Source organism: Daphnia magna, linkage group LG8, assembly GCF_020631705.1.
Source record: "Daphnia magna isolate NIES linkage group LG8, ASM2063170v1.1, whole genome shotgun sequence".
Classification (NCBI taxonomy): Eukaryota; Metazoa; Arthropoda; class Branchiopoda; order Diplostraca; family Daphniidae; genus Daphnia; species Daphnia magna.
In genome coordinates, this window is record NC_059189.1 from 2,250,191 (window position 1) to 2,277,993 (window position 27,803).

The 27,803-nt window shown below is 38.1% G+C and overlaps 4 protein-coding genes and 1 long non-coding RNA gene across 16 annotated transcripts; 3 read left to right on the plus strand and 2 right to left on the minus strand.

Moving 5' to 3' along the window:
- The first annotated feature begins 5,111 nt into the window (after window positions 1-5,111).
- On the plus strand, window positions 5,112-11,855 carry LOC116928563 (peroxidase). The gene is given in 17 exon segments (XM_032935656.2): window positions 5,112-5,240; window positions 5,320-6,262; window positions 6,325-6,514; window positions 6,575-6,707; window positions 6,777-6,904; window positions 6,984-7,634; window positions 7,700-7,855; window positions 7,923-8,147; window positions 8,237-8,434; window positions 8,491-8,627; window positions 8,710-8,781; window positions 8,783-8,878; window positions 8,958-9,160; window positions 9,225-9,394; window positions 9,459-11,352; window positions 11,420-11,640; window positions 11,710-11,855. Coding segments are annotated over 12 exon segments (2,337 nt in total). The 5' UTR covers window positions 5,112-5,240; window positions 5,320-6,262; window positions 6,325-6,514; window positions 6,575-6,600; the 3' UTR covers window positions 9,653-11,352; window positions 11,420-11,640; window positions 11,710-11,855.
- Window positions 11,856-17,022: 5,167 nt separating this feature from the next.
- LOC116928571 lies at window positions 17,023-19,631 on the minus strand. Of its 9 annotated transcripts, XR_006650947.1 has the most exons (11): window positions 19,617-19,631; window positions 19,362-19,534; window positions 19,205-19,262; window positions 18,972-19,033; window positions 18,772-18,887; window positions 18,424-18,567; window positions 18,226-18,342; window positions 17,983-18,140; window positions 17,764-17,919; window positions 17,481-17,546; window positions 17,023-17,406 (listed from the first exon to the last, which is right to left on the minus strand). It is a non-coding gene; the product is annotated as an uncharacterized LOC116928571 (long non-coding RNA). The 9 variants fall into 9 exon arrangements; XR_006650945.1 differs by having other exon boundaries at window positions 18,772-19,033; XR_006650948.1 differs by lacking the exons at window positions 18,772-18,887; window positions 18,972-19,033; window positions 19,205-19,262 and adding an exon at window positions 17,696-17,702.
- A 1,144-nt stretch (window positions 19,632-20,775) lies between these two features.
- On the plus strand, window positions 20,776-23,308 carry LOC116928576 (retinoblastoma-binding protein 5 homolog). Its single transcript, XM_032935671.2, has 12 exons — window positions 20,776-20,924; window positions 20,989-21,014; window positions 21,084-21,256; window positions 21,319-21,550; window positions 21,607-21,708; window positions 21,764-21,843; window positions 21,904-22,023; window positions 22,101-22,254; window positions 22,318-22,423; window positions 22,491-22,597; window positions 22,683-22,944; window positions 23,022-23,308. The coding sequence occupies exons 1-12, from the start codon at window positions 20,906-20,908 to the stop codon at window positions 23,150-23,152; spliced, it is 1,512 nt and encodes a 503-aa protein (XP_032791562.2). The 5' UTR covers window positions 20,776-20,905; the 3' UTR covers window positions 23,153-23,308.
- LOC116928575 (U3 small nucleolar RNA-associated protein 15 homolog) lies at window positions 23,202-25,570 on the minus strand. 2 transcript variants are annotated; one of them, XM_032935669.2, is made up of 10 exons: window positions 25,428-25,570; window positions 25,082-25,359; window positions 24,896-25,019; window positions 24,654-24,837; window positions 24,365-24,585; window positions 24,174-24,293; window positions 23,874-24,106; window positions 23,669-23,802; window positions 23,312-23,601; window positions 23,202-23,230 (listed from the first exon to the last, which is right to left on the minus strand). In XM_032935669.2, the coding sequence occupies exons 1-9, from the start codon at window positions 25,515-25,517 to the stop codon at window positions 23,348-23,350; spliced, it is 1,638 nt and encodes a 545-aa protein (XP_032791560.2). In that variant the 5' UTR covers window positions 25,518-25,570; the 3' UTR covers window positions 23,202-23,230; window positions 23,312-23,347. The 2 variants fall into 2 exon arrangements, with proteins under 2 accessions (XP_032791560.2, XP_032791559.2); XM_032935668.2 differs by having other exon boundaries at window positions 23,202-23,601.
- LOC116928577 (uridine diphosphate glucose pyrophosphatase NUDT14) lies at window positions 25,495-26,780 on the plus strand. Of its 3 annotated transcripts, none has more exons than XM_032935672.2 (6): window positions 25,495-25,624; window positions 25,754-25,909; window positions 26,005-26,069; window positions 26,152-26,359; window positions 26,442-26,508; window positions 26,579-26,780. In XM_032935672.2, the coding sequence occupies exons 2-6, from the start codon at window positions 25,785-25,787 to the stop codon at window positions 26,747-26,749; spliced, it is 636 nt and encodes a 211-aa protein (XP_032791563.2). In that variant the 5' UTR covers window positions 25,495-25,624; window positions 25,754-25,784; the 3' UTR covers window positions 26,750-26,780. The 3 variants fall into 3 exon arrangements, with proteins under 3 accessions (XP_032791563.2, XP_045034454.1, XP_045034455.1); XM_045178519.1 differs by having other exon boundaries at window positions 25,498-25,624; window positions 25,729-25,909; XM_045178520.1 differs by lacking the exon at window positions 25,495-25,624 and having other exon boundaries at window positions 25,631-25,909; window positions 25,977-26,069.
- The last annotated feature ends 1,023 nt before the right edge of the window (window positions 26,781-27,803 follow it).

Genomic DNA, 27,803 nt, shown 5'->3' on the forward strand with positions numbered 1-27,803 from the left:
GAAAAAAAAAAAAAAAAGATGGCCCAACTGTGCCAGATGGATCATGAATTTCATAAAGGATTTTCTCTTTTTTTTTTTTTAAGAATAAAAGAATGAAGAGAGAGCGACTCTCATTGGAAAATGGAGCGTGAAAAAAAAAAAAAGTAAACGCAAGCGAGAAGGTACCCGCGGGAGCAGGACGATGAAACTGTTGTATCTGCAGCTGGTCCGCGCTAGAATGATGAATGATGACGTCATTTCTGTCAAATTTTCTTGACTGGTAAAAGCTCTTTCTCTCCACGTGTGTGTCCCTGATGGACTACTGGATTTTTCCTTTTTCTCGCATTTCTTATTTTCTTTTCCAGGGCGGAAAAAGCAAAAAAAAAAAAAAAAAATATGTCGGGAGGTTTTCGTCAGCAGCCGAACAAGCTCACGTATACACAGATGGATCGATGCGCTATACATTTCCGGCCAGCTGTTTCTCTTTTTGTGTGTGTTCCCTCTCACCCTTTGTAAATGCTGTCTGTCTGTACACTATGTATGTACATATTTTTTCAGAGGGGCTTGTGTTTCCTACCTTGTTTTTGTTTTTTTTTGCTTAAAAATAAAAATGGTGCAGTAATTGACGCGGATTTCCTTTCTTCATTATTTCACCTGTTGCTGGCCAGGACAGGCCGAAGGCGATTTCAATGATGGCTGACTATACGCTTTACTTCCTCATCAAGCCGATGAGAACGAATTCTCTTCGAAAACCTCAAAATATTTGACTCTTTTATTTTTTCACTTTCAATTTTTTATGTGTTTTTCTTTCCAAGTTCTTTTTATTTTATTTTTTTTCTTTGAAAAAAAAAGGACTTGACGACGTCATTTTCCGAACGTCGTGCGGTGCAAGAGTCATCTGCCCCTCCGGTGCCTTGACCTTTCTCTCTTAACAGCACCACAAGCCTAGATGTTAAGTCTTGACGATCCTCTTAACGGGGAGAGGCCAACCGGAAGTCGTGACGTCTCGTGATTGCGTTATATAGCAGATACACCTCAAGTATGCATTCTTTCTTCCTTAAAAAAAAATATATAAAATAAAAGGGCCGATAACCAAAAAGAAAAGCGCCCACGCAGGTACACCAAAAAAGGAAACGAGTGAAGAAGAGTTTCTTGGGCGTCGACACCAGGTATCGATTTTTTTTTTAAAGCCAACATTCCATCGCAAAAAAGGAATCTTCCCTTTTTAAAACGTGACACCTTTATAACGGGGGGGTTAGTCGGCCGCCATCCGACCGCAAGTCAAACACGAAAAGCTTAAAAAAAAATTTCCTTCGAAAATCGTGACGAATAATGTTTGTTTTTTTGCCCAGTTGAAAAACAAAATCCATTGTTTCAAAAAGAATAAATATGATTGGCCTTGTGGGGGGAATGAGATTTTAAAACGAGCATTTCTCATCCGTTCAATGCCGCACAAAAGTAAATGAGACACGACCACCAGATAGACTTAACGAGCGAGTTTCGTGTCCGTCAGAGATCTCAATGCATCCTTGCAGGTACTTTGTGAAATGTGATTTGCTTAATAGACACGTCGACCTTCCCGTCGATCAAAACAAGTCGTGGGCTTTCCGCGTTTTATCTTTTTCGTTTGTTTATCAAATGGTACCAGAAAGAGGAAGAATTTCAGAAACTTTCCACATTGCAAGAAACGCAACAGTAGACGGTGTGTCACAGTTGGGAGAACGACGAAACCTTGGGGTCCCACAGCTGGAAATGTGCAACAGCACGCGTGTCGTTTGTACAATCGATTCTCTTGTCGTGACGACGGGAAAAATAAAAGAAATGAAAATTAATTAAATAACAGAACATGTAAGGCTCTTCCCATTTACCCAACACACAAAGTTTGTGCTGCCATTAGAGGGAAAATGGCAGGTTCTTTTATTATTCTCCGGGCTGTACTTCAAGCTGCAATGATTCCGATATTTCACTCGGGCCGGTCGAGGACGCAACCACACCCATTCACGGACGGATTCTCTTGACTGCGTGAAGAATCAAAAATATTATACTAGATTCCCCCCTCCCCTGATATAAGAAATGAAACAAAACAAAGGGCAATATATCACCACACACGTGGAGCTGTGGGACGTGTGGCCCCAAGGCAACAACAATAATCATTTAAAAAAAAAGAAAAAAGGGCAGGTGTCTTCTTTTTTTTTTATTTTTTTTTTCATTCCGGTTCCGATTGGATGACCTGTCGACTGGAACAGCCTTGAATGAATTGAATAATCTCAATGCAGTCAAGGTAGTTTTGAACATTCGCCCCCCATGCCATCGGAAAACTCGCACGAGAAAGAAAAATGGGAAGTTTTAATCGTTTCGTCTGAAAAATTCGATTCACCTTGTCGAATGAACGCTTGACAAGAGTAGTAGAAATAATTTTTTTTTTTTTAACGTGCAATTTTGGTAGGTTTACCTATTACTTGGCAAGACTCCACGTATCCCCCCCCCCCCAAAAAAAAAGCTATAAAAACCAGTTGTGCACATCGAAACTATTTTTTTTAAAACAAGAATTGTGTTTTTCCATAGTTAAGGTGACCTTCGTCCCGGTTTAACATACCATGACGTACCAAAAAAACAAAAACAAAATAATAAAAGATGGCATCTGACGATTCAAAAGGATATGTTGTTGTGATACATCGGGGTGTACGAATACCCACAACAATCCAACGTCTAGGTCATGAAGGATTTTGGACAAGTGTATCTTCAAAATCAGTTTCTTTTTTCCACCTATTCTTTTTTTACGTGCCGACTTTAAGTTTTGTTTTTCTTGATTTCATTGGTAAGATTGTCAGCGAACCGGCACTTGTTGACACAATCCATTTTTCTACTTCAAGACCTGTCAGTTTGTAACATTTATTAACTTGTTCTTTTATACTTAAAAAAAAAAGAGAAAGAAATTTGACTTGATAGTGGCCTAAATACCGATATGCAACCACGGCACGGCGGTCGTACATCTGTCAAGAGAATTTTAGTCAGCAGGTGCTACTGTTAAGTGCATCGATATAGCTAACAAAGTACGCATAGCGAAAGGGAGCGGTAAACGGACCGTCAGCGGCGTCGTTACGGACGAGAAAAAAATGACTGAAACATTTGAAGTTACATGCGTATGCGGTTGTAAGAGAGACACAAGCGAGTCTAATTCCTGTTCATCACACACCAGATTAGCCGAGTAAAAATAAGAAAAACAACACTCATTATTCAACGTCACGGTCCTCGTAAAATGCGCTGTTCCTCCGATGTCTACGTTTTCACTTTCACACAGGAGTGATAGGCTTGATGAGGCCATTCAGACTCGATAAAAAGAGCTCTCACGAAACCAACGCTTCCCATATTTAAAGTCATCATATTTAAATCCCCCCCCCGTTCCGCTTTCATAAAGAATTTCGAACGATGGGCGGTGTAACTGTTGCGACATCAAAGAGCCCTATACATAAATTAGCTCGGCCGTGTAACTTACGCAGCGACAGAAACACATCAAGGGTTTGATTGGGTGGACACAGTTGGCGCAATAATAACGGTCGCAACGTAGAGTGTGTTCATAAATGAGAACATAAAAATAGAGAAAGAGAAAAAGTCAATTTTAAGGGAGAAGGAGATCGCCTGTTATTATCGCCACATGTCGCCCTGTTTGGGCTAGAGGCGACGAGAAAGTTTTTTTTTCCCTTTAGCAGCTTCCGAATGTTGTGTCACCTTTCGCAACAAAGAAGCAGTTAGGTGAAAAAAAAAATATATATATATATGAACGTCCGCTCTATTAAGCGGCTTCTTGGCCCGTTGTTCCGACGGTTAAATTCATGCGACTAGCGAGAGGGGTTTTTTTTTTGTCTTAGTCTTAACGGGAGAAAAATAAGGAGAAACAAAAAATGGGAGAGCCAGTTGAAGCGTGACCAAGATGGCCTTTTTGTTAACGAAGCTGCTCACGAGCTATCCATACGGGTATGACTAGCACACACAACAACACGGCTCATTTGCCGCAAGCAACACTTGATGAGAGCAAAAACTGTGAAGAATTATCTTTTTTCTCCATTGATCTGTTACTGTACTTTTAAAATATACTTTGCTCTAGAGTGAACTCTAAAGAGTTCCAGATGGTTGGCGAGAAACAAAATTATTTCGAAAAAAAAAGGCACGAAATAATTTTATTGGCATAAATAAACAGGTACATCAATTAGGAATTTGCGGTTGTTTTTAAAAAATCGAAAATTCAAAGAACAACTCTGAATTCACTTTTGAATTGTCGTCCATTAGGTTCGTTCCACACTGGCCATGAATTAGAAACGATTAGAATTCAAGGTGCGCCGCAAAAATTTACAAACCGTAAATAAAGATGATGAGCAGCGGCTCATCACTCAAGGCTCGGGGTAAAAATTAAAAGGACGATGCCGCTTAAATGTAAAAATGCCATAGACTTCGTGACTTAAAAAATCCCCATCGACTTACAAAAGCGTGGAGTTAAAAATTCACGCTCATTAAACAAAGTAACGAAACCTCACGCAAGGTGTCACCTCTCGACAAAGGCGCTCGATCATTCTTGGCGGGCTTTTTGTTCAATAACTCATCCACACCGAGTGATGGTCTGAAAGCATGTTACACGAAAGAAACCACCAACCAGCATACACTGTCATGCTTGATCATGCAACAAGGACTAGTCTTGCTAACAAATACGAACGGGGGGAGGCTAAACTGATATTGGATTGGCATGTCGAACGCATCAGTTGATCTTGGTCGGCTATATTACGAATGCATGGCAGTATATACTATGTGGGCAAAATAACGGTGAGGACGTGTTTCTATTCACTCCATCAATGAGGAAAAATAAAAAAGGAAACGTCTCCAAGAAAATCGTGAGAATCTTCTCTTAGTAATTGACGGCTTCAAGTTTTCATCCAAAACCATGATACATTCGCACGCAAAACATTTTTTGTTTGAGAACTAGGTGTGCAGTGCACATTGAAGTGAAAGACAGAAATAGAATGATCAAACATTTGTCGTGGCACTGGTAACCTTAAAAAGGCGAAGAACAGTTTGATAGCTACATCACATGGCGATAGAACGTGTCGACTAAATCGAAAAAGCATTTAAAATACGATTTCTACGCGAAGCCATGTTTTATCTGCATCACGACGTTGTTACAAGATGGCCACTTACCATGTCAGCAGCACACGAAGCTGTATTCATCCTTCGACGGTCTTACTTTTCTCGTGGATTACAGGGATGAGACGGTAGGATTAACACTGCCCTGCGTTCGTCACGTTTTTTAACATTGTTTGTAACACCAGTTAAAAAAAAGTTTAATGGCAGGTTCTTAGAATTGTTACACTGTAGCGAGACGCGGCTTTAGTTTCCACACAATTATTTGTTTCAACATGACCTTTGATCTCTTGATGCCAACAGTCATTCGGTTCAAGTAAATGAACCAGACACCGCCAAAAACCAGCATGATGATAAAACTGCTGTTGCTACTCACCACATTTTGGAGGGAAAACAACGTTGATTCCCAGGGTTGCAAATTTCCAATCTCAAGTTTCATTGTTTGCTATTTTTGCAATCAAGAAAAATGTAGAACAACAAATACTATTAAAAATAAGTTTTCATATTGTTGTAAAATTAATTATTATGTTTTTTTATTAACTTCTTGTGACAAATAGCTTTTTTCAAAATTTCGTAAACCAGCCAACAACCCCGGAAATGCAGAAACGTTTTGGGAAACTTCTTCATTGGAAAACCCCAAAAACTTTCAGTTTACGCGTTTTGGCTAATGGCGTAGATGTCCAGCCTTCTTTATCTTTGCACGTGTGTTAATGGCCACTTGTTGACTAATCTGCAAATAACCCATGTCTACTGATGCATTCAGGTTAGTGACTCCCTTCCGCAATGTTCTTTATCACATCAAAACAGTTGCTGTGCGAAATGGTTTCGTTCTCGTATCATGTCTCGTGTAGTCCCAGATGGTGATGCCGGATGACTTGTGTTAGTGCTTATTTTAACGGTGGAATAGTTTTCAAGAGAATCTCTCACCTACCATAGTTTATTGCACCGTCATTGTGTAGTGTATGTTCTCGTTTTCATGACTCGGGCCCAACAACTACAATTCACTGAGAATTATGGGGTCTCATCAGTCATCGATCACGTGCAACATAATCTAGCTCGAGGTACCGGCGTACCACATTCTGCTTTTCAACAGATAAGAACTGCTTCGTTACAATTCCATTATTCATTTGAACTACTACTATGCTGCGTTTATGTAAAAACTTCATTTTGAAGTATTTTAATGACCAAGAATAAATCCCATTTTTCATTTTTTAGATACAAGCATGTAAAGACTAGACAGTGTTAGGGAAACCCAACGACTCCTGTATATCCGTCAAACGGGGAGTGGGGCTTCCTCTTGTCTTTCAACATTAAACAATGGAAGATGGCAACATGGATCAGAAGAAAACCTTCTAAATCCACCCTCGATTTTCACCTGTCAGCACAAACAGTCACGTAGGCAAAGGTAACGAAACCTGGTCATTTCAACGTTGAGCCTGACATGAGTTGGATCGATTGAAAACAGTGTAGCATTAATTGTTGATTATCATCATGCACGAACCACTACAGCGCGATTACATCGAAGTTAGCACGTCGTCTTACCAACGATCCCTAGAATCGCACCGCCGTTGGAGACTATGCCTGTGGATTGGACTTGGGTATGTCAAAATAGTCAATTTGTCTTAGATCCTTCCTAATGATCATTTAACGATATTTTGGGTGTCTAGTTCGACCGCCATCGTTTGTTCCATTCTGTTGACCTTGCTCATAGTTGGTTCTCAACAGCCTCGTGTAGAATTTAGTACCACAGAGGTCGGAAACACTCCGTTGTTGAGTCTGTCTTTCCCTATTAAAGGTTTGTTCAAGGACTTTTGGTAAAGATATTATTACGCCCACCATACTCTTTTGTTTTAACGCTTGGTCGAACCACGCAGAAAGAAGCCACCAGAGGGGACAATCTAACTTTACCATCCGGCCGGAAATGGTGTACGAAAGTATGGCAGAGGCCCGAGAGGAGTTCAAAAGCCGGAAAGCACTGGAGGAGCAGCTCTTCCATCAGCAGGTTAATAGAACCGAACAAACCGCTTCCTCCTACCACCAGCAGGTCACCACACTCAGTCCTGAAATGCGCAACGTTAGCGATTCGGCCGTGTTGGCTGAAACTTCCGTCCGCATCTTGCTGGAAAAAGAGCAGATACCCATCGAAGAACTCCAATCCGTTGACGCTAGTCCACTTCTCAAAGAATGGGTCCATTGCTCTGTCACGCCCGTCAAGAAAAATTGTCGCCCTGGTGACAAGTTTCGGACTCTTGACGGCTCATGCAATAATTTGCATGCTCCCGAAAAAGGAGCGACTCTACAGCCGTTCCGCCGCATCCTCCCGCCTGTCTATGATGATGGATATTCATCTCCGAGAACGAAGTCCGTCTTGGGGAACGACCAGTTCTTGCTGTCTGCCAGAGAAATCAGTCGCCGTTTCACCGACAATGCAGAGCCAGTTGCCATTGAAACCAAGCTGTCAATGCTGTTTCTCACGTGGGGCCAATTTCTCGATCATGATATGACAAACACTGGATCCTCAAAAGGTTCCTACCACTGACCACATAACTACCGTTTTCATGTACCTAATTTCTTTTTTGAAAAACCGAAGGAGAAAATGGAAGTGCCATCACTTGTTGCGGCCAGCGCAAGCAACATCCAGAATGCTTTCCAATTCAAGTTGATAAAACTGACCCGTTTTACGCAGACAAAGGCGTCCATTGTCTAGATTTCGTCCGCTCAGCACCAGCCCCCCAATGCAGAATAAGTAATTAGGCAGTAGTTCAATGAAGCTGTGAAAACTTTTTGTTTATCCGGAATTCAATACCGTGTAGATGGAAGAGAGCAGTTCAACCAAGCCTCCGCTTACATTGATGGTTCCATGATTTACGCAACCACTCGTCTTGAGGCAGATATCAGATTAAGGGCTCACATTAATGGCAATATGAGGGGTCGACTCTATCAAGATGGACGCTGGATGCTTCCCATTTCTGCCGAGCCAAAAGACGGATGCAATAGGGATGAGCTTATCAAACAAAGCCGTTACTGTTTCAAAGCGGGTAACAAAATTTTTAAATCTTCAGACGGGAAAATAGGAAGCTCTAGTCTTTTAAATTTGCTAATACCTATCTCTGCTAACGACCTAAAGGTGATGGAAGGGTGAACGAACAAATCGGATTAACTGCTATGCATACTGTTTGGATGCGTGAGCACAACCGAATCGCCAATGAATTAGCCGATATGAACAAACATTGGGATGACACACGTATTTATGAAGAGACCAGGCGCATTGTTATTGCTCAACTGCAGCACATCAGCTATAACGAATTCGTGCCTCTGCTAATTGGTAAATCATCAATTAGAAATTCATAAGAACAAACTCCTTGTACCTTCTACGTTCAGGGGAAAAATTGGCTGAGCATTTGAAATTGCGACCACTTGTTAGCGACTACGACAGCAGTTACAATAAGGAAATTGACGCGGGAATTTCCAATGAATTTGCTACAGCGGCGTACCGTTTCGGTCACAGCATGTTACAGGTTTTTGTTTATATTGTGAAAGATATAGATTGAGTCCGTGCTAGACTGTACCAATATTCGATTTACAAAACCAACCATGCAGGGACTAGTGGAACTTTATGGAGCACAGGGGCGTAACGTCGATTACATGCAATTCACGAGAATTCTTTTCAATCCCGTTTGCCTTGTGGGATTTCGGCAAATTAGACGCAGTAGTACGAGGCAATGCCCAGCAGTGTCCTAGAAAATTAGACACGTCATTCTCCACTCAAGTATCACTCCGTTCCAGCATATTACTAGTCTAGCTTTGCTTGAATCAAATAGCGGACAATAATTGATTCTTTATCACAGGTTACCAACCACTTGTTTCAACCAGAAAAATCACATCATGGCTTTGATTTGTTTGCACTAAATATACAAAGAGGGAGAGATCATGGCCTAGCACCGTATAACCAGTGGCGTGAGTTATGCAATCTTTCGCCCGTAAATGACTGGCCCAGTTTAGAGAAGGAAATGCGGGCATCTTCTTTTGTCGTTATCAAACAAATTTATCAGTAAACTAACTATTTTTATTCTTTCTATAAATTGAGAATCCATGCTTACCTAGTTTGTCTGCAGAGATGTTAAGGACATCGATCTCTACGTCGGAATCCTGGCCGAGAATCCTCTACTGGACGGTATTCTTGGTCCTGTTGGTAGTTGTATTATTGCCGACCAATTCCTGCGTTCAAAAGTTGGAGATCGTTTCTGGTACGAAACCGACGATTCTGCCATCCGTTTCACATCTGGTAATCTAGAAATCAGATTTCGTTTAATTCTTGCGCAATTTTTGAATCGATTGTTTCATTGTAGATCAACTGAAGGAGATCCGTAAGACAACTCTAGCTAGAGTGTTGTGCGACAATGGTGATGCGATGGACGCCATTCAGTTGAAATCAATGGAGATTGTAAGTGAATCCAATCCAAGGAAACGTTGCGCTGGTGACGATATACCGTTAATGGATCTATCCAGCTGGGAGGATGGATTGTTTTCTCTTTCTGTCTGAAGTTAATCTCATCAACTTAGTTTGTAGAAAGGCATGGTTTTACAAGTTGACTTGAAACGGACTGGAAAAATATTCAACTCCATTTTTGCCAAATCTCCAATTATTTTAGAACAAAAACAGTGATGTATTTCAAAAGCCGTTTATTATAGTATTGCCGTTGCACTACATAATTCGTTTTTAGTCAAATGAATTAAAGAGGAAAAAAATGTAAGTTGTATTAATAACGGCCGTAGACTCCGTATCTGCGTCCGTACACAAGGCCATGTCCGATATCGAATCGTCCATATACGCCTCTATATAAGAAGTGTATTGGCAATTAATTAATAGTTAATGGTAACAAATATTTTAATTTATTTCTTACATCAAGCTAAGAATCCAAACGGCAACCAGTACATCATTGTTTCAGTACTACACTATAGAGCACAGACTTACACGAATAAGAAACCTACTATTCCTACTCCGAGACGCCCTACCCGCACTTGTGTTAGGCACAGTAAGGAAGTAGAAGTAAAAAGAGGTGCAAGTATTGAACTGGAATGGCTTTTACATCATTGATAAAAGAAACACTTAGCTTTTTTTCACACCCAATATGTAGAGAAATAATAGGATCATGCATCTGTTTTCTTTGATAAACGACCTTGGTCACAATGCTACATTACATTGCTCGCAATGTTCACAAAGTGATAAAAATGGGACAGTTATTGAAATTCTTTAAACAATGACAAATTTTTATTTTCGGCCTGACACTTCTGCCTCTGCCCAGCAAAATAAGGCAGACCTACATCCATTAACGTAGTCAACTGAATCATTGATGGGCAAAAGCATGACGTACGTATGTTTGAATTCGCAATTATTAAGAGAAAAAATTTACAGTGCAATGGAAATCAGCGTAATTTCTAATGGGCTGTAAGCCTGGTCGGCCTTCGGCCTGGTACTTCATTATTCCGTATTGGATATTTTTTCGTTGACGGCAACATGGGATACCAGTCATACCCCTGCGAATCACCCAAAATCAGCTGAGAGCTAAACTGAAGTTACAGTTTTTGTGGCTACAGATATAGTCATATGACTCTAGTTGGACCACGTGCCTGTTTGTAATCCTGAAATCGCAAGTTGAAAAGACCTGATAAATACTTGATTGTCAAAGAATAATGCAGTGAAACTGACACTAGAACAAACAAGTAAGTCATTGCCAATGAATAGACTATTTCAAGTACACTAAAATTTAATTTAAGATCAATTTTCAATCCATCCAATTAATACATCTGCAGTGCCAGGGTAAACTTCATGGTTGAGTATAGCATGATTGAGTAATGGGGTGCAATGAAAGCAACAAGCCCATGTTGAAAGTTGCATCTTGCATATGTTTACAATTTTGATTCCTCCGTAACACCCATCTGATGTGGAAAGTCTGATATGTGATTTGTTTATTGGCTGAAAAAGGCAATCAACCACCCATATTTACATATACATTTGTTTTGAGAGGATGATGAGGATGTAAGTCCATTTTGATTGCTTGGATTTGAAACTCCCAGCTTTTTGTGTTGCCTATTTCAAGACAGCAATAATAACCCCCCCAAAAAATGTGCAAAACGTTCTCATCTGTTCTTTTCCATGAAAAGGGAAGGGAAACTTAATAATAATTAATCTACTGCTGAAGTACCTCTGGTAATTCTGTACAACTGAATCAGCTCTAGTTGGTAAGATTAAACAAGTTTAGTTGCTTCCTTGATGATTCTGACATTCTTACCACTCAATTCAATTTAGGATATGACATTACTTTGTGTACATAAGAGTTCCGCTTCCCTGTGCTGCATCTATGTGCATCCATAGAACGAATTCTTGACATATCCCAGCGATCTCATCAAGGAGATCTGTAGAGCCTACTACGGTAGTTGCTGTGGCTAGGAACAATAAAAAGTGTCAATAGCTGGCAAGATTTTGATACTGCTAATTATATTCACCGGCTGTGGCTGATACCATAGATGGTATGGCACCCTCATTGAGAGCTTGTTTTAATTCTTCTCGAAGATAAGTGAATTTTATTCTAACATCAGTATCCTCATCCACTAAGAAAGATTGGATGTGCCTGTTCCTTAGAAGAAGCAAGTTTTCTTGTTTGAATAATCGGCATCTTTGGACGTCAAAACCACTAGGCGACGTGATGCAATCGCTTTTTCCTTAAATCTCGACAAAATCTGAGGTCAGTTTCCTACTTTTGATCGATTCAACGCAGTTCTGTTTGCTAGAAATTGCAGCCTCGTAAGTGAAGAAAAAAAGTATAATGATGGATTTAATTATTGTAAACAATACTATCAATTTAGATAAAAAACGAGCTGAAAAAGGGTCGTTGGGCTTACTTTCAAATCCGGCATAGCATTATGTCAAGCACATTGCTAAATACGATTCGACTTCAAGGAATTCCAACGGGAGGAATTGTTCAGCGTTCTTATGGAGACGAGGTTTTGGACTCCACCTACATGGAAGTCAATGATCCCCTGTGCATTTTCAAAGAGTTCTTGATCACAAAAGGAGCTTTTCCTTATGTCGACGAAGATTCGTTAGACACACGCTCTTCATATAGACGATCTCTTTACATCGCTTGGGTCGACTGCATTCATCAGTTTAGGTAATCCACTGCTTTTTGTCAATCAATACCGTATTTTTCTGCTATTGTTTGCCATTTACAGATGTATTTTGGTGGCTCGAGTCAATCGAATCCGGAAGGTACGGGAGCGTTACAAGATGGAAGGTCAATCAATCTATCAAAATTATATAATTTCTCGTTCCCGCAATTAATATGATGAGAAGCTGAAACAAGACTAAGCATCACCTTTACACAAGAACTACGTTGTGTAAAGGCGCCTGCATAGGAACCCGTGAAACTGGAACCATCTGGTGTTGCAGACAACATCGTGACCAGAGCATCAAACATAAATAAAAAAAATCATCTTGCTAAAATTGAACCGGGTACAACAGCATTCGTTTATAATTCTGTTAGAGCGAGATGCATTACATGATTTTTCTTATCATACTCAGGAAAGGCTATCCCATTTGCGAGCAGATCATTGGTAAGAAATTTTCCATTTCTGTAACCAAACCTACCTTTCAACTTGCACCCTGCTTCATGGTTTACTAACTGTTAATCGCGCTGTCATGAACATCGACGATACAAGAAAACCGCCTAGGTATTATTTGCTTGTGGAGAGTGATAATATGCGCGAAGTGATGGCGAGCTACGGCGTTCAAGGAACGTCAACTATTGCACTTTAGGAATTCAAGCTGCCAAGTAAGACAGTTTTTCTTCCTTAATAATTAGTTTAGTAACTATTTCAGAAATAATATAGGGAACAATCGCTAAAGAAATTGAGTATACAATGGAAAGTCATGGCATAAGTGTCGATCGTCGTCATGTCGCCTTTTTGTCTGATTTGATAAGCTTTCGTGGTTAAATCTTGGGCATCACTAGATATGGGTTAGCTAACATGAAGGAGTCCTTTTTTATGTTGACGTCGATAGAAGCTTGCAATGGGCTTTTTCAAAGTTCATATTTAAATTTTTGCTGGGATTTTACTGTAATTTGAGAGAACTTACGACCGTTCATTCGATGCATCTTATGATCTCGGCCAAGAGGACAAGTTCACTGGGATAAGCGAGTGCATCATTTGTTAATACCAATGTTGATTGAAACTGGAGTTTTGAAGTTACCGCATAAAACGAGGAATGCCATTTACTATTACCCAATGTTTAAATGAGCTGAATGGCGCTAAAAATAGTTCCACATCGCAAACAAGCGTTTGGTTAACAAGTTGAATATTTGATTTCCAAATCAACTGAAGCAATGGTTAAGTTGTTGAGGCACGGTAAACAACGCAAACGTTTTGAGAAGAAAAATTGTGAAATGTGTATTATTTATTTCAATTTAAAATATCAAAGTTTATCAATTAACTAATTTAGGATTGTCTCAAGGTTGATGTTCCAGATTTACCTTTCAAAACCAAATTCATCTTTTTAGAAATTAACTTGTAATTAAAAATGAAGCCTTTTTCTAACAATTTATAATCCATGTAAAAATATTTTATTCAATTTTATTCAATAGGGAATGATTATGATCATACTGGGAATACCTCTATCAGAAATGGAAAATTATGATAGGATTAATTTTTTTGTCAAAACATAATCTAATATTTACATTTTCAATCAGTTTGCCCTTTCTGGAGGTCCTGCCAGAATATTACAGGAATATTCCAAATGATGAATTTCTGTATCAGTAAGTCACACAGGTACTGGAGCTATGCTGAGTCAAAGTCATCCATCGACAGCCCAGCATTAGAACCTGCTAGTTGCTTCAGCGGCAAATGGGAGAATGTGTGATCAAACTCAAGGTTTCTTCTCTTGATTAGTGATCTCATCGATGTGAAAGGTTTGATCTTTGAACAGTCTGGATCTTAGTGACATTTATTATCATTTCTGTTTGCAAGTAATTTTATTCATTATTTTGTGGATCTAAAGAGGTACAACACCTTTTTTAATTACTGCGTTTTATCATTACAGAACAAGGCTAAGATCTCTTAGTTGTCAGCTTGTCACGATACGAATTGATCTATAGCATCTCGAGTGAACGTGATATCGATCTCGATGTTAATTGCGTCGAGTGGAAGGTTATTCCAGAGTCCCGAAAGCAGCCCTTTTCACTAGTTTTTCCATGGTAATTTAACAACATTGTTGTGCTCTGCTTAATAGATCCTATCGATGATTTTGCAACAAGAACTGAGAATCATGGTTAGCAGAAATTGTGTATCACAAATTCAGCTCGTTCCGTCCTCCGTGTCGTAGCAACATGCTCGAGGATTTTATGAAAGTGCGTATGAACTTAATTTTTCTACCACGCGACGACACTGTTATCGCTTTTAATTCCATCATCCGTTACCGAAAGGCTGCTAGCTACTAGCTAAATCTTTTTTCAGGAAGCTAGTGTATTTAATTAATTAGATCAGATTAGTGACATGCAAAGTTCAAGACCAGACTAAACAAAATAATATGCTTTCTTATTATGATTCCAGGCCACCCTTATTTGTGATAAATCTCTCTGTAAGAGAAGTAATATTTCGAAAAAGTATATGCATGATGACTGTTTCATTGATTTAATTAGACATGAACCGAATCTGATTGCTGAAACTAGAGGTGTATGTAAATTCTTTCCACTGAAGGTAAATTAATATTTTCCTGATTTACAAAATATGAACTAATTTTGGTTTTCATTTTTTATTTTTTTTTTATTTTCTATTTTTAACGTTAAGGCTCTGTACATGTAAACTGAAAATTAAACCAGCTTTCATCAAAGTCATTAGTGAAACAAAAGTCTTTCAAGCCTGCTTCTTCTACAAAATTGTCAATGTATCATGGGTTGCAGTACCTCAAGGAACAAAACCTCTAGGGTCATCATAAAGGTACCATTACAATTTCTGTAACCAACCCTACCTTTCAGCTTGCATCCTGCTTCAGGGTTTTGACATTGACAGGGACATTAATGATATAAGGAAAGAGCATAGGTAATGTGTAGCTTTGATATCTATATCAGCAGCAGCAATAACCATGGCCTATATACCAACATGTGGGAAGGATAGCAAATGGCATAAACATTTTTAAGAAGAAAGCAGGAAAAGTGTTTTTTTTTTTTTTTTTATTTTGATTCACAGTATCAAGCTTAATCTGTTAACTGCTTCAAATTGGCTCAAAACTAGACAGCAAATTTGGAAGTTGGTGCTTTCTCAGTAGGGTAAATATATATATTTTTCTGTTACATTTAAAAAACATTGCATGGGATGAATGAATGGTTGACTAATTGTAAATGACAGCTTGTCTTAACATTTTACATTTAACATACCACTTTCACATGCATAACATAGCCAGTGTTATCCCTATTCAATCTCAGTTTGCTATTTGGTTATCTGTTTATTTTAATAAAAAAACTGCTTTGGTTAACGGCAACTTTAGAATGTGATATTTTATCCTTCTAAAGTAATAATTAGCAATTTTAGAAGGATAAAATATCACATTCTAAAGTTGCTAATTATTGAATTGTGTGGAGAATTGTCAATACAAGAAATTTTAAAACAAATTGTTTGCTTTCACACTCTGTAATTTTCTTCAACTTTCTTATGATTGCACGCTACATCTGATCGCTAAAATGATTAGATAATCATTGGAGGGACTAGCAGCGCCCAATCTCCTTTGAGATGCGCACCGATCGAATATGCATTCTAGTAACGAGATTTCTACATGGTGTTTTTGTTTTCAATAGCTCTCAATACTTGTATTATGTCATTTTGCATCGAAGGTTATTTTCTTATATATTTAATTTAATAAAATTATGTGTTAAATTTTGTTGGGAATCAATCCCCAATCGTTCCAACCATTGAGTCTTGAGTTATATAGAATATATTAAATTTGTTGTGCACGGTATCCGAAGTGATATATTAATTTACCTTGAACCATGCTAGAAAATTTTCTAAGTGTTGGAGGGTTGTCTTAAAATAACAAGAAAAAATAAAGCGATTGTAAATGTAACTCATGGGTCAGTGGTATGAGCATCGATATGGTACGCAGGAAGTACAAGGATCGGTTCCCATGAGAGACAATTTATACTTAAATTTGTGTCATATTATATTGTCCGTTTCTAAAATCTTTCCATCACTAATACCTGACAGGTATCTCAGGGGATATCCGTCAGGGCAGCTGGGACTGGTTTCCCAGCCCACCACATAAACACTTGGAGTGGGGTACCTTGCAGGGATTCAAACGGTACACCGTTGATTTCCTAGGGCAGGTGAGCCGGATTCTGCAAACAACCACGTGTCCACTTGGAAAGGGGAACTTGGTCAAGGATCTGACCGATCCACCGTCAAGTTTCCAGGCCATCGCCCATCCGTTGAGCCATGATATGCCCTAGAATCCACAAATCGACACTTCAATAAAATTTTGACTACCTCCGGTGGTTTTATGTTATGCAGCTGACGTAAACTTATTAATTATATCAGTCGTAGCTCAGTGGAAGAGCAGCGGCATGGCAAATGGAAGGTCTCAAGTTCAACTCGCACACGGACGTCGTGCTAATAATTTGTTTAATTTTTGATTATTTTGTGATTTTTCGTGAAATTTTGAAAAATCTGGGCGTGGAGCAGAAATTTTTTTGGCGTGAACGAAAAAAAATTTTGCCGAAAAAATTTTTCCCGGTTACAAAAAAAAAAAAAAAAAAAACCCGTATTAAATTTTAAAAAAACCGTAAAAAGATTTCCATATTTTAGTAAATAAATTACCGAAAAAAAGTGTTGTTTATAAAAGTATGTTATCAAAAGAAACAAAATATGTAATGGGGTAATTTAAGATTTATTTTCACTGATAGGTATACATTAATAAAGTAAACTGACATAATAAATTAGTAGATTACAACGCTGGTTAAAACATGTTGACATAAACATTGAGATTTCACCCAAGCCATAGTTAATTTACGGAAAACTCAGTTATCAGTTCAAATTCCCTTAATAACTATTCCGTATACCGAGACCCTTCTTTTCCTATCCGGAAAACTCTTACTTTATCCAATAAAATTATCTACACCTAGGTTTTCACAAGTCAACATGAAACAAAGCCACAGAAAACAAGATTAAATTTTTTTTTTTTTACACTACAGAGAAAATAAAATTGAACAAAACTCCAAAGACCCTTCTAACTTCCATAATTTTACGTTCAATCTAAAAAAAAAAACATGAATTATTAAAGATTTCTTGATAATGCATATATTTATAGTGTACGGTATTAGTTATACCCACAAATTTGGTTGCTAACATCGTTCAAATTCAGCACGAAGGTACTGACCAGTACTGAAAACGACCTGTAACGAATACAAAATCTAATCGTAGTTAGATCTTCACAATTGTAAAGCTAAATGATAATAAAACACTTAAGAAAAAGTCTTCATGCACCATAGATTGTCATAGAATTGATGCTAGACTCAACTCACAATCAAAACTATACAATTACCCCAAATCTGAAGTTTAAAAAAAAAAAAAGGATGTTAAAGAATGTGATAATCAAATATAAAAGCTTACTCCACGAACAAGTTCCACTTCATAGCATTCCAAACCAAGAAACGCATCACCAATAACATTACAACATTCGTGTCCAATAACGCACCACGAGTCTTATGTATGCCACATCAGCAATGTTTCATCCAACTCACAAAACGCAACACAAACACCCAAAACCTGACATAAAATAAAAAAATCAGATGAAAAATATGTAATGATAATAAAAGAGTATACCTTTACCGTAATAGATTCACTGAATACGGAGCAATATGGACGCCGTTGCGTCCGTGATTGAACTATTGACTTGTAACGCAAGATTCTTTGCTGCCAACTCACGGCGAGCTGGCGCCACCGTCACCAGATGCTTTTACAACTCTGTATCAAACACCCCAAAATACCTGTATTCGTGCAGTGAATGGCAGTAGTAATTTAGTAGAGCATAAATATTAAAGTAAAAAAAATTCAATTTTAAATCTATTTTACTGTTCAATGGGCCCAACACTACTATCGATTCCAGGTGGCCATAAGATTCCACTGTTTTGGTCAGTTGTATGCTGCAAAATAAGCTACGCTAAATTTAAAGAATGCTCCTTATTCACCCTTTAATGATTGCAAAAATTAAGTGAATTGTAAAATTCAAGTCACATGGGTAATAAATGAAAATGACGGTTTAGGACCAACTTCTAGTTCTGCTCGGAGGTAGTATACGCCACTAAACGGAACACACCCTTCTGCTAGAACAGGGAGAAGCAGGAGAAGATAGCACCCACAGCCACATGCCTACTTGGAGGCCCCAAATTAATATTCAAGGCAACTACCCAAAACCTAAAATAAAAGAAAAATGAAGAATGTTGAACAATGTAACAATCATAAGATAGATTAAATAACATAAAATTCACACTTCATTGACATCTAACATTGCAGCTCATGGAAGTCAAGAATATACAAGGATAAATAGTTGTGTGCCATAAGATGTTTAGTCACAAGATAGAGGAAATCAATTATTCAATCAAGAGAATGATTGCATACCTAATGAATTATGTAGTCGAAGTAGATAAAGAAGCAACTATAAGCAACTATTTGACAAAGTTCTTGCATATTATCTTAACAGTCTGGAATCTAAATATCCATGGTGCAACCAAATTCTGGAATAAAAGTATAAAAATGCAAGGTGCAGTTCAGCACAAGTTACAGCCAAGCAATTGAAATTCACGTGTATTAAGAACAACCTTAAGCAGAAAGATCCTTCAGTGTAGAAGGTTACTCCAAGAACTATACTAAATAAAACTACCTTAAATCAAAAATTAAAAAGAAAAATACACAGATGTAAAACAATGCAATAACATAAAAGATAAACGTTTACACATCGCTGGCATCCGATATTACATCGCGTGAAAATTAGGAAAATGTGTAATAAAAATACATATTCATGTATCTTATGTTAACAGAACAGAGAACACACCGTATTAGCGACCGCATACTGGTAAAATAAAATTGTCAAGTGTAGATTTCAACCAGATCTAGTCAGAGAAGATGCAAATAAATTATTCAATCAAGTGAATAATTACATGCCGAGTGAATAATATAGTCGAAGAAATAAAAATTAAGTGACTACTTACCTAGTGCATCGCAGAAAGTCTGGAACCAAAAGACCCATGAACTTGGTAGAAGTCCTTATATAAGCTTTCTTTGAATAGCCGCCAGGCGGCGAATGCCAATGTTGCCATGTTGGGTGATGACAGAGTCATAGACCCCCTTGACGTCTAGACCCCTTTGGGTCTATGACTCTGCTCTAATAAAGAAAATAAGGGATGAGTATTAAACTCGAATATTTCATTTTTCCTAATTTTACAAAGTGCAAAAGTGTTAAATACATGATTATTGGTAGTTAATTTTATTAGTAATATTAAGCCGCCATCTTTAAAAATGGCGGCAGATCACCAGCCGAAGAACCGCACCGATCTGCTTCAAATTCAAAATTCAAACCAGATCAGAGTCATAGAACCCTGGTACACCCACTGCAGGGAAACATCCCCTCTCGAAAATTTTCCCTAAAAATGAAGCTGCGATTGAAATCGAAAAGCGCTAAAATATCGATTTTACCATTATTTTGACTGCCATCTGTTGAGTTGTTCGTTCCGTTATACTTAATGGAAATGTAATCAGGAGCCATTAGAGAGATAAACTAATTTAAATAGAATTAAATAGCAAGTAAACATTGTAACTTATACTAAGAGGAAAATATTTAGTCTATTTGGAATCATTTGTTCGGGTTCAGCAGTACACTTTCTTTGAAAATTTCCCAACACACCCGTCACGGCGCTTATAATAATAGTCAGACTCGGGAAGACGGGAACACTTTCAGGGCAAAAAGGCATTGGGTGGACTTCCCATAAGAGTGGCTGTACCAGGTTTCTATTACTCTGACCAGATCGTACGAGATCAGCCATTTTTCGGGTAGGTAAGATCTTTTTACCCGATTGCGGCCAAAAGGGCAGTGGCCGCCGAGGCGGAAGAGCCCTATCTTGCCAATTAGGGCTCGGCCCCGGTTCTCGAAAACCCGGGTTACCCGCGGATCGTCGCCAAAAATAGTCACCCATGGGCGATCCGGATAGCCTATTTGCTAAAATGGGTAGGCTGGGCTGGTTTTGATGGGTTAACGGATATACCCACCACCATCTTGAAAAATAGCGACTGGAATGGCGCCAAGTTATTTAAAAAAGTTTCTGGAAAAAAGCCATCTTGTGGCGGAAATTGAAAGCACAAGATGGAAAACCCGGGTAATCGGGCAAAAAACAGGGTAATTGGGTAAGAAATCGGGACTAACCGGGTTTTGAAATCGGGTCGTGGAACCAGTTTTGAAATTGTGTTACCCAAGTAAAACCCGTTGTAGGTAGTCGGCACAAAGTCTCAAGAACCTACCCACCGGATCCAATTTTTTAGCCGAGAATACCAACCCATTCGCCCAAATACCTACCCATTGAACGCGGGGCCGAGCCCTATTGCCAATTCTATGTCGAAGTCCACAAGATTTAGTATATATGGCAACTGTGGTTCACTGACAGCCGTTTGTTATTTTCTCATCCAATTGATGTTTTACTTTTAAAAGCAATATATAAATATACATACATCCTTTATCTTTGAAAAGATTGGTCTTCAAAAAATGAACTTGGATTTACTTGGTAGGTAAAATCAAGATTAAACATCCTGTGAAGTAAAATAAATATTATGACTCCTTTGATGCAGAATCCTTTGGCCAAAACTATCCAGAGGTATTATATACTGACAGATTTTTTCTGAATGCTTCCAAGTGGTTTTATATTAACATGTCCTGTAAATAGGAATTCGATGGAGCTCTTGATTGTATTTCAATGGCTGTCACATGCACTTTTAACAAGCGTGGAACCCTGTTAGCTGTTGGTTGCAATGATGGAAGGATAGTTGTCTGGGATTTCCTTACAAGAGGAATAGCCAAGATCATCAGTGCTCATGTACACCCAGTCTGTTCTCTATGGTAATAAGAACTATAATGGAAATACTATTTTTTCTGTTACCTGAACCATTGATTTCTGTTAGCTGGTCAAGGAGTGGGCACACAATTTTAAGTGCATCTACAGACAACACTGTGGCAATTTGGGAAGTTCTCACTGGAGAATGTAATCAAAGATACAGGTTTCCATCACCAATTCTAAAAGTTCAGTTTCACCCTAGGAAAGCTGACACTTTTCTAGTTTGTCCCATGAGACATTCAGCTGTACTTGTTGAATTAGAAGGAAATCACAAGTTGTTGCCCTTAGATGAAGATGAGGTGACATAACAGAAAACTATATGATGAAACACATTAACTATTTATGTTTCATTTAGAGTGATCTGAATATCACAGCTTCGTTTGATAGAAGAGGTCAGTATATTTATACTGGAAATGGGAGAGGGCGCATCTTGGTATTGGATGCCACATCACTTGAAGTAAGTTAATATCAGCTGTTTTCGGTTCCGAGATAGTGAATAAGTCTATTGACAGGTACGAGCATCCTTTCGTATTACCCAAGGTACAACTAGCACAACAGCAGTCCGTAGTATTGATTTTGCGCGACGCGGAGAGTATTCAAAAGAGATATTAAATTCAAATTAGCGCTGTTGATTTATACCTGAAGTTGTTAGTCATTTTTTAGTGAATAGCGCGGATCGAATCATTCGTGTATACGATGCCAAAGAAATTCTCGCGTGTGGGAAAGACGGGGATCCTGAGCCAATGCAGCGATTACAAGATCTCGTCAACAAGTATGTCACATTTTCAGTCTTATTTACCTCTGAATTATTATTTGTTTTCTATTTTTGTTTCATTGCGTAACTATTAGAACTACCTGGAAGAAATGCTGCTTTTCTGGAGACGGCGAATATATATGTGCAGGATCAGCAAGACAGCACGCACTTTACGTTTGGGAAAGGAGCATAGGAAATTTAGTTAAAATTTTGCATGGGACAAAAGGAGAATTGCTGTTAGATGTCGTCGTAAGTTTATCGCATCCGTTTTTTACCGTAAGTTGATCATCGAAATGTTTTTTAAAATTACAGTGGCATCCTGTGAGACCTATAATAGCGTCAGTGTCAAGCGGAGTAGTATCAATTTGGGCGCAAAATCAAGTTGAAAACTGGTCGGCCTTTGCCCCCGATTTTAAAGGTATTAAAAGTTGTCGATTTTTCGTGGGATGAGTGAATGGGTGCGTTAATTGTTTCACTTTTGGCAGAGCTGGATGAGAATGTTGAATACGAAGAAAGAGAATCTGAATTCGATCTTGCGGATGAAGATAAATCTATAACGCAAAACGAACGAGAAGTTGAAGACGATTTGGAGGTAATAACTTCCACCTAAAACATTAAATTCCTATCCTCATTCGATTTCCAATTAGAGCTTTACATTAATTGTTCGCTTTTGAAAGGTGGACGTAACGACTGTTCAACCGATATCTGCCTATTATTCTTCTGATGAAGAAAAAGATGACGAAGATATTTTGCTGTATTTGCCTATTGCACCCGAGGTAGAAGAGCCTGAGGATGGTTGGAATCCATCTGCTGAATTAGAAGATGGAACCACATCAGGAACAAAAAGAAGTAGTCATCAGGATCAAAAAGAAAACAGTTCTCCTAAAAAAAAGCGTACGAAAAGCTATGAAATATCTCTAGCCAATGCCCCCACAGATGGTAATCTTTCGAATAATTCTCGTAATGCGCCAGTTTCACATTTTTCATTTTTTTTTTTTTTTTTTTAAACCTGACAGAGGTTCACCCATTGGTGAGTAGCAAAAAAGATAAGCCAGCCGTGGCAGGTGGAAAGAAGGTGGCTGGACCTGGACGACCTCGTAACAGTGACAGTGGTAAAAGATTTGAACGCAGCCGGTCAGGAAAATAAACGGCTAATGCAAGTCTTCAGAATTTTCGCTATGCATCTTTTCCTCATATCATTTGCATTATTTTCGTATTCAACTACCTTTCTCAAAGCCGTGCAAAATTTGAACATTTTGAAATTATTACATTACGTAAAATTAAACGAAGTATGCGATTTCTATACCGTTTTAAAATGTTCCCGCTTTTATTAAATTTTCAGCTATCCAACGTTGAAAATCATAGTCGCATTTGCAGCGGCGGCAGCAGACGGAAGCATAGGTTTAACGGGTGAACCTTGCACGGCGTAGGTAGAACTCCTTCTTGCTTGTGTGGTAGTTGAGGCGAGCAAAATATGAAGCATTCCTTCAATTTCCATCAAATGCTTCACGTACTCGACTTCTCGGTTAACATGTTCCTGTAGTTGAAGAAACAGCTTTTCTGACTGAGGTGTCAAACTACTGCTTTCGTATATTTCTGTAATAAGAGCATAAAAATTTTGAAGAATATTCGTAAATCAGGAAACAAGTAAAAATAAAATCACCTAATAGGGTATTTGCCACTTGAATTATAATGTTTGCGTGACTTGGGTCATTGATGTTTCGGGCCAAAAAAGTCAATATAGATGACAAAGAACTATCATCACGACCGGCTAAGGCAGATTTCAAGCCATTTCGTCTATTGATTGAGGAATTTTTCATAGTTCAAATAACACTAATAAAAATTTATGTCATAAAATGTTTGATTACCGTATTAGTTCATGCATTACGCCCACAGTAATGGCCGGTTTCTTCTTTCTTATGTACGGGGTTAAAACTGTATCTAGTGCTTTACTGTACTGGAACTTCCTAAGAAACATATCGTATCGGGACACAAAATTCGTGTCAGTTTTCGTGGCAACCTCAACATCTGTGGCTGGATTGAAAGTTCGATTGACCGATCGAAAATCGGCATTCAAACGAAAGCGATAGGCGGTTTGTGACTATAAATTGAACAATCGGCATGATTTAACGAAGATATATGAGTAATGCTAATGTAGTTCACTTTACCTTCTTCTGTACTTTAAGAGACTGTTTTGGATTCAAAGCTCTGGCTTCAGCCTGAGTTTGCCTATGTTGCATCGAGATTAAACCATTCGCCATGCCAGCTACCACAGTGAAATCGTCAGGCTACAAATATCAATAGGAAAAATACTCTCCGTGCCTGAAGCAATCAGGCATATTAGTTGACCAATTCTTACCGTGATACCCAAACTAAGCACTGGAGAGGGGAAATCAAGGGTATGAACCACCTGATAACTTTGGACGTCATAGATCTTAGCATGGCGGTCCAGACCACCAGTTACAAGACGCTTTCCATCTGATGCCAAATGTAAGCACGTAATGGTTTTGTGATGCTGTGACACTCTCGCAAGTAATCGACCGCCGGCTAACATATCCCAAACTCTGAGTTCAGTTCCACCTTTAATAAAAACAAGTAGTTATAACTATAGTACATGCTTGATTGATTTTCAAGTACGTATATCTTACCAACAGAAACAAAAATAGAATTGCTGGGATACATGAGAACACTTTCCACAGGGGAACCATGGTCTACCGAAATGGTGCTACCTGTTGGACTCCTGGCATCATACAGTTTTACTGTATGATCAAATGAACCAGACAGGAAAAGATCTGAACTAATGCTTGAAACACATCCTGCTCTCACATAGTCCTAAAAGATTTTAAAAATGTTGGTATCTGAAAATTTTGAATAAAAATTTTTCTATTACTGAATGTTCTGAGAATTTGATTATTTCGGTTTCACTTGGAAGGTCCCACAATGCAACAGATTTGTCATCAGAGAAACTTACAACATGAACATTATCTGTTGTAAATTTGCAGCGATGAACAGGTCTGAAAAAATCAAAACTTCTAAATGAATCAAGGCACAAAGGGGGAAAATATACATTAGTTACCCTTTATGCCCCTTAAAAATCCGTAACAGTGATTTTGAGCCTATGTCAAACAGTTTGACATGTCCTTCGTCACACCCAGCAATAACCAGTTTCCCATCTGATCTTATGGAAGCTCCATAAGCTGCCTCTTTAAATCGTGTGAAATGCCTGTGAACTTGATGTGTGATTGGGTTGTATATTTGTACTTTTGCAGCACTAGAAACCGCAATGAAGTATGGCTCTATTGGCATAACATCGATGTAATCAATTGGTCCGAATTCTTTAACAGTAACTGGGAACTACACGGTAATAATAAACTATCTCGTCAGCCATATTTTTATCAAGTCAATAATAACGTATTACTTACGTTTAATTTTCTCCAGTACAATGTATCTGCTGTAACTTTTTGTCCAATCTTTGGCAAACTTCTGATTTGAGTTTTCTTAAACGAAGCCATTTTAACTTTACAATTTCAAAAGCCACACGAGCAGGAACACGTGTTTAGTTTCGGCATTGAAGAACTGTAATATCGTCTGCATGTAAAGTCCGTTGCTAGTCAACAAGGTAGTCTGTTAAGAAACTTATAAATAATAACAAAATGAATTTACAATTAAAAACAAAAGAAAATTAATCTATTTTGCGTTTTCCAATTCATAAAAAAAACGTAGTGTTTTGTTTGTTTTCATCCCACAGGATTAAGACACATATCTTTGAAGGCAAAAACATGGATGAGCTGTCAGATGTAATGACTGTACCTTTGACAAACTCCAACTTTGTACAGCCTTTTCGCATGCTTTTCAAACAAGCAGGGAAGGATAAGTCATGGGATCTTGTTAAAGTACATGAAAGGTAAAAAATCTAATCGCCATTTTTACTCTAGTAATGTTAATTTTTAATTTAATATTTCGTTTTGTAGACAATTTATTAAACTTTTGTTTATTCAGTGTGGCGATCATCATTTTCAATATCTCAAGCAAAAAACTTGTCTTTGTTAAACAGTTTCGTCCTGGTAAAGAAAAGACCATTCTTGGTCATTTTGAATTACACAGTTGAATTTATATTTAATGATGATGATTATTATTGTTTTAAAGCTGTATATATAAATTCCATCCCTGCAGAAGATCGCTCAAATCCAATTGATACCACAAAATACCCTGCCAAATTGGGTTTTACTTTAGAGCTTTGTGCAGGAATTGTTGACAAAAAAAAATCTCTTACTGAAATTGCAGCAGAAGAGATACTTGAAGAGTGTGGCTATAAGATAGATCACCAGAATTTGGAATACATTATTCAATTTCAGTAAGCATATAAAAAATTTAATGCTACCATTATTTAAAAAAATTCATATATCAAAAGACTAAGAATTTTTTTTTTGTTTCAGTTCAGGGGTTGGGCTTTCTGGTGACCCACAGACAATTTTTTATGCAGAAGTCACTGATGAAATGAAGGTATTATAACCATTGGAATTATTATCTACAAATAAACATATCTCATAGCCTTCAACTTTCTTAATGCCAGGTGAGTTCAGGTGGAGGCAACTCAGAGGAAGGAGAGCTTATTGATGTAGTTGAAATGAGCATAGCAGAGGTAGAAACCTTCCTCTCCCAAAAAAGTGTTCCTAGTCCTGGAGGTTTTCTGTTTGGTCTGCAATGGTTCTTCAATAAAAAGGCATCGTTGTATGTTTCCTGAAGACCATGATTAATACAGTGCAACAATCCGAGTCGTGTTTGCATTTCGATTTCTAAACACCAAAGCCAGTGCTGCCACTTTGGTGGGAAGGTCCCACTTTCTGGGATTTTTGATTTCCAAAAGTGGAAATGTGGGATGGGATGGGATTGGGATTTTTGAAAAAAGGTGGGATTTAGAAGTAGAAGATAATTAGATAAATTATTTTGGGGTTTGGCCAAATGGCCAGTTAGTGATAAAAAGTGTTATTGTCTTATTGAGTAATAGTAATAAAAATATTATTGGCTATTGGGCAACCTTGCCAAATGACTGCGCACTTGCGCAGTGCTTCAGTGTGCAGACGACAGTTCAGTTTTTGCAAATCACGAGGCCACTTTCGCTAACTTGTGCGTTTGCGTTTCAATGCTTTTTAGTTTAATCGTTAGTAACGTAATTGCAGAAAGAAAATTCAGTGAACTTAACAATACTACAACGGACAAAAGAAGTAGTATAGATGATGATACCGTAGTTAGTCTAATGAGAATAAAGTCTTGGTTAAAAGCTCATGATAAGAGTGCTGATGAAGTCAATATCACCGACGAATTAGTCCAGGCCGTTATTAGAGTAAAATCCAATGCCACCATTCCAGATTCTAAGTCATTGTAAGTTTTGTGCAATAGACCTTTTACTAGTTTTATATGATGCGAAATTTCCCTCCCATGTGCCATGTCCTATATATCCCCTATGCCATTTGTTTCACCAAGACAGTTTAACGCTCGATAAATAAAATATAATTTAACCCTGAGTCAGAGACTTATATTTTGAAATAAAATTTTGGGAAAATAGGTGGGATTTCAAAAAAAACAGGCGGGAAACGTGGGATTTTATAAAGAAAAAAGGTGGGATTTCCTTGGGATTTTTAATCGGAAAATGTGGGAAAATTGGGATTTTTTACATGGTTCCAGGGGATTCCGGGTTTTTTGGCGTGGCAGCACTGACCAAAGCACAAGATTTTTGTTCAGTAAATATAGTTCTTTCATCTCTAACTTCCTTAAGACTTTCAAACGCACTGGCCGGT

What these genes read in the sequence shown, in the direction of transcription:
- LOC116928576 (XM_032935671.2), top strand. An exon ending in TTGGCCAAAACTATCCAGAG is followed by an intron (nt 21,015 to 21,083) that starts GTATTATATACT and finishes TCCTGTAAATAG; the next exon opens with GAATTCGATGGAGCTCTTGA. An exon ending in CACCCAGTCTGTTCTCTATG is followed by an intron (nt 21,257 to 21,318) that starts GTAATAAGAACT and finishes GATTTCTGTTAG; the next exon opens with CTGGTCAAGGAGTGGGCACA.
- LOC116928575 (XM_032935669.2), bottom strand. Translation starts at nt 25,517, where the DNA reads ATGGCTTCGTTTAAGAAAACTCAAATCAGAAGTTTGCCAAAGATTGGA. An exon ending in TCAAATTCTCAGAACATTCA is followed by an intron (nt 24,838 to 24,895) that starts GTAATAGAAAAA and finishes AAAATCTTTTAG; the next exon opens with GACTATGTGAGAGCAGGATG. An exon ending in TTCTATTTTTGTTTCTGTTG is followed by an intron (nt 24,586 to 24,653) that starts GTAAGATATACG and finishes TTTTTATTAAAG; the next exon opens with GTGGAACTGAACTCAGAGTT.
- LOC116928577 (XM_032935672.2), top strand. Translation starts at nt 25,785, where the DNA reads ATGGATGAGCTGTCAGATGTAATGACTGTACCTTTGACAAACTCCAAC. An exon ending in TGTTAAACAGTTTCGTCCTG is followed by an intron (nt 26,070 to 26,151) that starts GTAAAGAAAAGA and finishes ATTGTTTTAAAG; the next exon opens with CTGTATATATAAATTCCATC. An exon ending in AAGTCACTGATGAAATGAAG is followed by an intron (nt 26,509 to 26,578) that starts GTATTATAACCA and finishes TCTTAATGCCAG; the next exon opens with GTGAGTTCAGGTGGAGGCAA.